The sequence below is a fragment of the Engraulis encrasicolus genome, chromosome 13 (assembly GCF_034702125.1).
Source record: "Engraulis encrasicolus isolate BLACKSEA-1 chromosome 13, IST_EnEncr_1.0, whole genome shotgun sequence".
In the NCBI taxonomy this organism is placed as follows: Eukaryota; Metazoa; Chordata; class Actinopteri; order Clupeiformes; family Engraulidae; genus Engraulis; species Engraulis encrasicolus.
The window spans coordinates 34,457,666-34,467,665 of NC_085869.1; the positions used below are offsets into that span (position 1 = coordinate 34,457,666).

Sequence of the window (10,000 nt, forward strand, 5' to 3'; positions counted from 1 at the left end):
TAATCTACAGAGCAGGGCCTTTAGATTACTGCTTACGCATCTAGCAGGCTACTGCTATGGAACCACAAACACCACAAGAGTAGCCTGATTATCATCGACTTTCAAATCTCTTCGAGACTTGGTCTGACCAAGAGCATAACAATTAACGTTTCCCAAATGACATGGTTGACCCCCCTCCCTAGGTTTGCTACTGGTTGACTGGTGTCACGCAAGGTTGGTTGAGTTCCCAATTTTTCGGGCGCTTAGATAACCTGAAGTACTCACACATAGCACATTCAGGCCGACAGAGAACCGTGTCAGTGCCCGTTTCCGCACCTCATTTCAAACAGGCTGATCTGAGCGTTGGGGAACCGGGAAGTTGGTACTTGTGCAGATGTTTACAGAGCCTGGGGTTCCCAAGGAGAGATGCTCAACCTTGAATTCTCAAATTGCTCCTCCAGGCCGACCAGAAAGGTGTTAATTCTTGCAGCAGTTACTATAGGAAGCAGAATGCTTGTCTGTGAATGACCCGTGTTCATACTGTGCTGACCGTGGGTGACCCCGTTGAACCTGCTGACGTCTATGATGTTGACACAGTTCACTTAGGAAAACGAAGCAATTTTTACCCACAGTTTGAGAAAGAGAAGGGAGTAGGATCCAGCACTGGCATGGTTCTCTTTTGGCCAGAACGTGAGAGATGCTTAGAGAAACTCTAGTTTTAAGATACAGTAAAACTGTGATGATGCCAGTTTCAACACCTAATCTCGAACCGACTGAAGTGTTCTCATTGAAGATCAGAGCTTTCCAGAGCGTCCACATAAACTATTGCTTCAAGAAAACAGTTAAGACAAAGTAGAAGTAGTAGGAAAGTAGTAGGAAAGTTAATCCGGAACAAATAATTGTAAAATACACACATGCAGGCGTTTAACCAGTGTGTGACCCAGATGAACCTGCTGATATCTACTATGTCATGCTTCACTTAAAAAACAAACAAACAAACAAACAAACAAACAAAAAAGCATTTTTCAGAGTTAACACGTTGCCCTAGTCAAGATTAGTTGTGGGCACCAGCACTGGCATGGTTCTCCATCAGCCTGAACATGCCTAAAGACAGATGTTTTGAGATGTTCAAAGTAGGGCTGTCCGCAAATAATCGACTAATCGTTGGTCGATCAAAAAAAATTCTAGTCGACCGAATCCCATTGGTCGATTGGTCGCAGCGGAGAAAAAAAAAACCCAGTGTCTCGTCAAAGTGCTTTCAGGACTCTTAACTTGAAGGGCGTGACAAAGGAAGACGTGTTGATGATTTTTTTGACGAGGATATAAGGCTTCAAGTTATTTTGACCATGTCTGGAAGGAGCTCTAAAACATGGGATTATCTTTGAAAAGGATACAGATTACTGCTTGTCAGCCAATGGTCACTAACGTCGGGTGAGAAGAACCACGCAAATTCGAACGTCATACACACGCACCCATACACTACTGGCACCGTTTGCTACAATACCTCACTCGACTCATTGATTCCACTGGTTGAGAAAACTCCAGGGAGCCGCCTGCATCGGTCTCGTCTCGCATAGTTATCCGTTTATTGCAGACAGTGTAAAAAGTGTGAAGTCGTGTCGGCGCATATTCTGAGGCTCCAAAATGCCATTAATCGATTAGTCGGAGTAAATGAAGACCTTTTGTCGACCAACAAAATCCTTGGTCGTGGACAGCCCTAGTTCAAAGAGCATTTTCAAACCAAGAGAGAACCATAAAGTCTGTCTGTCTGTCTATCAATCTATCTACGTATCTATTGATCTATCTGAACACGGATCTTTCACGTGTTCCCGTGAAAGGAGAAGGAAGTGACACGGCACCATTCTGGACGTCCCGAAAACAGTTACAGGGAGAAGATGTTTAAAGGGACACTGTGCAGGAAATGGTCAAAAAAGGTACTGCAACTAAGCTGCTCATTGAAACTGGGTTGCCTATTGCCAAATTTGATCTTTTAATGAAAGTTTACGAAGTAGTAAACAAATATTTTCTAGTATGGCCCAAGTACAGTCATTTTTTGCAGCTAAAAATGGCTATTTCTGGAAATTCAAAATGGCGGACCATGGAGAAGATGCCCTTTTTCAAGTATGAAAAGTGCAATTTTTCCAGTCATAATGAATACTTTGAATTTGATGGTGGTGGTAAGTATTCATGAAAAAGGTAACATTAGTGAATGGGCAGCATGAATTCTGGAAATAAACAACTACAAATCTCACACAGTGTCCCTTTACGATACCTGGAGCTCTCAAAAGCTTTTCAGCTTTTCCTCTTTCACACACACACACACACACACACGTCTAACTGAGGTTGTCAGGCATGGTGCTTAAGAGGCTGTCTGTCTTGTCAGTCAGTGAGATGGTTTGAATGCTTCTAAAGCTTCATTCCTCCTTATCGACCAGTCATTGGGCTCACACACCCACACCTAAACAAACACCTAAACACACACACACACACACACGCACACGCACACACACAGTTCAAATGCTTCTAGAGCTTCATTCCTCTTTATCGACCAGGCGTTGGGCCACTGATCCCCAGTTAAGACCACATGACAGGCTGTCTAGACGGACAGACCTGACACTAAACCAGCACACACACACACACAAACACACACACACACACACACACCTGACAGTAAGGCAGAGCCAAGCCAGTGACAGGCAGCTACAGACACACAGACATGCCACATATGACTCCCAAAGGAAAAAGGGGCTTTGGAGAGCGTGTGTTATCTGTCTATCATAGAGAACAGGGAACTGGGTATTACCCAGTGTGTGCGTGTGTGTATGAATTAACAATCTCCATCTCCAAGAGTGGAGTGTGTGTATATGTGTGTGTGTGTGTGTGTGTGTGTGTGTGTGTGTGTGTGTGTGTGTGTGTGTGTGTGTGTGTGTGTATGTGTATGTGTATGTGTGTGTGTGTGTGTGTGTGTGTGTGTGTGTGTGTGTGTGTGTGTGTGTGTGTGTGTGTGTGTGTATGTGTGTGTGTATGTGTGTGTGTGTGTGTGTGTGTGTGTGTGTGTATGTATGTGTGTGTGTGTCTGTGTGTGTGTGTGTGTGTGTGTGTGTGCGCGCGCATGTCTGTGTGTGTGTGTGTGTATGTGTGTGAAGAAGGGCAACAGTATAAGTCCCGGAGATCTGTGTAAGCTGTGGCTTTCTGGCCACATCCTCGCACTCCAAACACAAACATCCCCACAGATCCCTCCACAGACCACTAATTCACACCAAGCCCATGCCGGACATTACAGGGGTGTGTGTGTGTGTGAGACAGAGAGAGAATGTGAGAGTGTCCTCTATCAAAAGATTCCTTTTGGGCTTTTCGGCTTTTTCAAGGGCTTATTGACGCTTAAGCACATGCACTTTATGCCATGCGTCTGTGTCTGTGAGCTAGAGCAGGGTTTTCCAGAACTGGGGTACACGGCCTGCTGCAAGGGGGTGCACGAGCTGAATTGGGCAATGGCGGATATGTGTGTTTTAATACAGCATTAATGAATATTAAGTAGTTTTTAATAATATGGTGAATTGTATGCTGGAAGAAACATCAGGTCTATTGGATATGAAGATTCCCCAAATGACTCTGCATAATTTGCGATGATTTGTGCAGTGAATCCATACTTAAGTGTCCATCAGCCCAACAAAACATTTGCTTAGGGGGTGTGCGACCCACATTGAAATGTACAAGGGGGTGCGCAAGGACAAACAAGGCCGACAGGCGGACAACAGATGCGTCCCTCTATGCCAGTTCCAACCTTTTTCCCCCCCAAAACGCCCCGCTGGCCTCCTCCTAACCTGTCAACGCCCACCCCCCTCTGAGGATGTGCTTTTTGTTTATTGGTCATAGCCTATTGCCCATGGAAACTCCAAATAATGTGGCAGGCAGTGAAATGACGAGACAAAGCTTTATATTTCGCAGTTTAGACTATAATAAGGTCATCATGCTTGGATTTGGAAAAGAAGCATCTAATTTCAAATTTCACATAGATCAAGTGGCTACATTACAAATTACCAGATATTATTAGTACTAGGCTAATAAATGAATAAAACCGTTTGGGTGAATCATGCGCTATGGGTTCACCCTTTGGATGCATTGTGCGCTTAATTTTTAATGCCAGCTTTTTACCGTCAAGGCACAAAGCAGTGAGCTTCAGTGGCAGAGTTTACCAAATTCCTACGACTGCAAACCAATTACGAAGCAAAAGACGCGTTCTGTCCGGTGCTCTCTCTGAGCGCAAGGGAAAGCACCTGTGGGGTTCACGCGCCCGCCAGCAGAAAACGACTCTCCCTTGCAATATGCCCGAGAACATCAGTAACACAGCGTATGTGAAATGCAAATGGCCCATCTGTCTACTAGTTCGAGAACACTGACTACTCACTGAAATGTAGTGGCAGAATGTTTGCAAACTCACGTTTAGAGGAAGAGCTGTAGCGCTGCTGGTCGCCTGTCAACTTATTACGGTTCCATGTCGTGGAGCGTTATGCAATGCTAACGCCCCTCTATCCGAGCACAAACATCTGTGTGAAATACTGCCTGCCGACTTCTAAATCGTTCATTTCCATTCTGATGAACCAAAATAGCTGCACAACGCGACACTATCAGCCGAAGTGTAGGCCTATCACAAGACCGTGAACATTAAGTGACACTCACAGTGGTGTTGGTGTGCTGTGGAGAAGGAACGAAGTTGACTACCACTGTCCAAACGCAAAACAATGCCGAAAATTGAATGCACCCCTCAGTTGTCTCACAATGCTATCAGCTTAGCCTTGCCGGTTTGGTTTTGACACGCATTCGCTCCAGGCCAAAATGCCTCTCTGCCTCCGCCTTGTGGACACAGGAGGAACAATTGAAGGAATGCGTTTCAGACAAGACAGCGTTTCAGACAAGGAATGCGTTTCAGACGGACGGACGGACGGACAGCGGACGGACAGACCCTCTTATAGAGATGCTGGGACGCATCTAAAAACTGGGAACCACGGTGTGTTTATGTGTGTGCTGTGCATGTGTGCGTGTCAGCATGTGTGCGTGCGTGCATGCGTGTACGCGACTGTGTTTGGAACTTTTTGGATGACCGGTCTGTCTTGTCTAAGTGTGTTTTGATTCCTTTAAGTGTGAGTGAGTGTTCCTCAAAGTAAAAACATAGGAAAAAGAGAAAAACTTTGTGCATGTTCAGTTATGAGTGAGTGTGTGTGTGTGTGTGTGTGTGTGTGTGTGTGTGTGTGTGTGTGTGTGTGTGTGTGTGTGTGTGTGTGTGTGTGTGTGTGTGTGTGTGTGTGTGTGTGTGTGTGTGTGTGTGTGTGTGTGTGTGTGTGTGTGTCAGTAAATTCTGTCTAAGTCAGACACTGTGTGTGTGTTTGTGTGTGTATTGCGTGTGAGTGTGAGCACCCTTCTGTGCCAGACTTACTCTAGCCAGACCTCCTGCGTGTTTGATGAATGTTTCAAGAGGCAAATAGGTGTGTGTGTGTGTGTGTGTGTGTAATGTTTTAAGAGGAGGACTGGGGTCTCCATCCGGTCTGCTGAACCTCTACTCTCAACCTCATCCACACGCACATGCGTGCATGATCACACACACACACACACACACACACACACACACACACACACACACACACACACACACACACACACACACACACACACACACACACACACACACACACACACACACACACACACACACACACACACACACACACACACACAGTAGCAAAGACGATAGCAGTCCCATTACATCACCCAGTAAGACCAGTAAGGCACAACACACTTGATCTTCAAAAACATCACAGAGACACACACACACACACACACACACACACACACACACACACACACACACACACACACACACACACACACACACACACACACACACAGGCTTACACACAGACACAGACATGCACACGCACACACAGACACACAATCGCCAAATGCGAAGTAGATTAGTTCACACGTGTGTGTGTGTGTGTGTGTGTGTGTGTGTGTGTGTGTGTGTGTGTGTGTGTGTGTGTGTGTGTGTGTGTGTGTGTCTGTGGCCGTACCTTGCTGATGTCCTGCCCATCGATCCGGATGCACCCTGAGTGGACATCATAGAAGCGGAAGAGTAGTCTTAGAAGAGTACTCTTGCCCACGCCAGACGCACCCACCTGGGGAAGGGGATGATGTAGATTACTTACCAAAATAGTGTAAGGAGTAAGGGCATGGGGATTGGGATTGGGGGCAACATGATGGGAGAGGAGAGGAGAGGAGAGGAGAGGAGAGGAGAGGAGAGGAGAGGAGAGGAGAGGAGAGGAGGGGAGAGGAGAGGAGAGGAGAGGAGAGGAGAGGAGAGACAGAGAAGAGAGGGAAGAGGGGATTGAAAAGAGGATGTACAGTATTAGTTAGATAGAAGAGTGGTCTGAATTCCCACACCAGATGCCTCCAGCCGGGTAAGAAGAGTTGGAGAAGAGGAGATTGAGAAAAGCAGATGGAGAAAAGGATGTATTAGATACAGAATATTGGTCTACCTGAGATACCAGATTGAGATAAAAGAGAAGTATTTGTTAAGAGACCAACCTTGTTTGGTAATGGTTTGTAACATTGACGACCAGTGTATCAAAAATTGTGCAGTTTTCATGGTAGTAAGTAGGCAAACACTAGTAAGAGCCCTAAGAAAAGACCCTAACCAAAATGTGAAAGCTAAACCTAACTCCCAGAGGTCAAATGAGGACGAGAATCGGGCCAATAGTCGTGTAGTTTGAGCTTTTATCTAAAGCGACTTGGTATTGGCGACAGTCCTCAGAGAAATGCAAGGCTAAGGACTGTTCAATATTTATTTTCGGGGTGACTGGAGAAATATTGGGGGGGGTCATGCCATTTTTCCTTTGATGAGGGGAGGGTCACCCAACATTTTTTGATCTAGTAGGTAAATGTTTGACCCATTTAATTAAGAAAAAAAATCAGAAGTAGGCCTACCTTGTTTTTATGTTTCGATGTAGGCTAACATGATCCTCAGAAACGCCTCCCCCTTTCGCTAGAATTGATCAGATCATCAGACCCCCATTGTGTTTCGTTGTGTCTAAAGACCATTTGTCAGTAGCCTATATCTACGAAATGGCCTCGCCTTCGTGAAGTATAGTATTCAAGATCAGAATGCAATAACATTCAGTAAGCAGCAACGTTGCTCAATCAATTTTGTCAAAAGATAATGTAGAGTAGGGCTATTGATGAAACTTCTCCGTAGGATAGGGTCACTGATTTTTTTGACAACATCACGGGGAGGGTAATCAAAGCTTGAGAGATGGGAGAGATGACGATGGAGAACAGGATGCATTAGATAGGGAGCAGAGCGGGCTGAGAGTAGTGCAGTGTCCACTCACTCTACACACTCCCAACTGGACACAGCAGGGAGTCGGAGAGAACAGAATGTATAGACAGAAATAGTGTAGCGCAGCGCTTCCCAAACTTTTTTTTGGCCGGGACCCCCTTTAACACATAAGAATATTTTAGCGATCCCAAACTCATATTATTTGTGGGTTAATATTGATAAATTCAAATTTGATACTCTGAGGAGGAGTAAAAATTTGTATCTGCCTCATAAGTGATTGCTATTAACTATTAACTGTTATTAACTTATTTATGGATTTATGTTAACTGTGTTTTTCCCCTATTATTATAATATATTTTTTTAAATAAGTCCATCCTGTCTGCAACCCCCGTGCAATATCTCCCCGACCCCCCTAGGGGTCCCTACCCTCAGTCTGGGAACCACTGGCGTAGCGTATGGAATTAGGACAGGTATACAGTTGAGGACGATATTATTAGCCCCCCTCCTGAAATTAGACATTTCTCTTGATTTCTCAGTACGAATGACCATTATTAACCGTTTCTGTTATTCTGGAAACAAATACACTGATGGAGATAATGTTCAATGAGTTGAATTTGGATTTTTCTATTGTTACGATGAGTTTAAACAAAAAAGGGCAAAAATGACGAGGACAAAATTATTAGCCCCCTGATCATTAATAGTCAATATGGCGCTATTTATGAACCAAAACTGACAACAGGGTCTGATAAGTTGCTACCTAGGTTGGCACATGCCCCACTAGGGATTTTGGTCCATTTCTTCACTGCAAAGTGTTCTAGCTGGTCCAAATCGCATGGATGCTGAGCATAGACATTAACCACAGACTCTCAGTGGGATTGAGGACTGGACTATGAGCGGGTGATTCCAATATCATGGTTTTAGTGTCCTTGAAGAACCTCTGAACTAATCTAAATGTATGCTTTGGGTTACAATGTTGTTGGAAGACCCAGCAATCCAGATTCAGACCCAGACTCCCTGTGTCTGAGGCTGAATAACAGACTAAACTTGATGCCCCACCACTATGTGTAACTGTGGAAACTGCTTAGCCTCATTAGACCAAAGAAGCATTGGACACCTGCCTAGATGATTGTTATTGACCTGGCCTCACCAGGAGTTTTTTTCCCCCCAAGAAAGACAGTTGTTAAGGCTTGTCATCATATTGGGCTTTGGGGCCATCATCACAGAAGAACCCCTTTACTAAAGGCAGTGCATATCAGAGTGTTATTGAGCTTTGCCTGTGAACATTTGAAAGTCAAAAATGAGTTTTGAATGTCTCTGCTTTCATCTGATGATATTCAATGCACCTGCTTTGATGCATAGGGATAGGCCTTGAATCGTTATAAGATGGTTTCCACAATTAAACATGGTGGTGGATGCATCATTCTGTGGCAGCCTCAGCCACAGGAAACCTTGTTTGGGTGTACGGCACCATAAAAACTGAAAATTATGATAGAATGTGGAAAGTGACCTTGCAAAAATATGCTCATAGAGGGAGCTAAGATCTTCACTGGATCTTTCAATAAGATAATAACCCAAAACTTTCATCCAAAATAGTTCAAATGTTCTTCAAGGACACTAAAACCATGGTCATGGAGTGGTTCAGACCTCAATACCTCTAGTATTTGAAGAGTGCTGAAAATGAATGTCCATCCTCAACATCCATGCAATTTGGACCAGCTTAACTATTTGCGATGAAAAAAAATGGGCCAAAATCCCTGGTAGGACATGTGCCAACATAGTTAACAACTAATCAAAGTGCCGGGTGTCAATTTTTGTTCATAAATGTATTGACTATTAATGATAAGGGTAGCTAATAATTTTGTCCTTGCCATTTTTACACTTTTTTGTTTAAACTCATTGTGAAAATGGAAAAGTCCAAATTTAACTTATTGGATACTATCTCCATGGTGTATTTGTTTCCAGAATAATACACATTTATTAATAATGATCATTCTCAATGATAAATGAAGAGATATGTCTAATTTCAGGAGGGGGGCTAATAATATCGTCCTCAACTGTATATAGGTAGTATACTGGACCAGCAGGAGAACTAGGGGGAGTGAGGTAGAACAGCATGTATACGTAGATAGAAACAGTGTAAGAATATAAAATTAGGCAGCAGGACGGAACAGAGGATGAAAGGAGAGATGGAGAAAATGGACAGACTGAGAACGATGTGCAATACCTAGAAGAGAAGAGAAGCTTCTACCTATAAACAGGACCATTAGGGGTTAGAGAGAAAAAGAACAGCATGTCCAGGTAGAAGTAGCGTAACAACATGGAATAAGAAATGAGGACGAGAGGAGCCAGATGGATCGGCTGAATCAGCAGCAGGGCTAACCGGGCAATTGCTCACACCCTGCCAATAGTGCGAATAACCATGGGCGGCGCTATTAAGAGGCTAGGGGAAGCTTAGCTTCCCCAAAGTTGTCATAAGAAATAAATAAAAGGAAATGTTTAAACATTTTTTTATATCCAGCGATGGAATGTCGCAGACACACACAATGAACCAAAACGAGGGTTTCCTGCTGAATGGCCTATCCACCTTTTTAGTAGATCTAGTTTCGTTGCGGCGATGTCATGCTGCGGTCAACCAATCAGGTGTCAGTTCTACTGGCTTCAACAGAGCCAGGCGGCGAGGCGGTCTCG

General features: G+C 44.2%; 1 protein-coding gene across 1 annotated transcript in view; it reads right to left on the minus strand.

Moving 5' to 3' along the window:
• Positions 1–10,000, minus strand: part of abcb6b (ATP binding cassette subfamily B member 6 (LAN blood group) b) — a 102,854-nt gene that overhangs the window by 42,498 nt on the left and 50,356 nt on the right. The window contains exon 14 of the mRNA XM_063212890.1: positions 6,048–6,152. Coding sequence (XP_063068960.1) covers positions 6,048–6,152 — 105 coding nt within the window. The remainder of the gene's footprint in view (positions 1–6,047; positions 6,153–10,000) is intronic.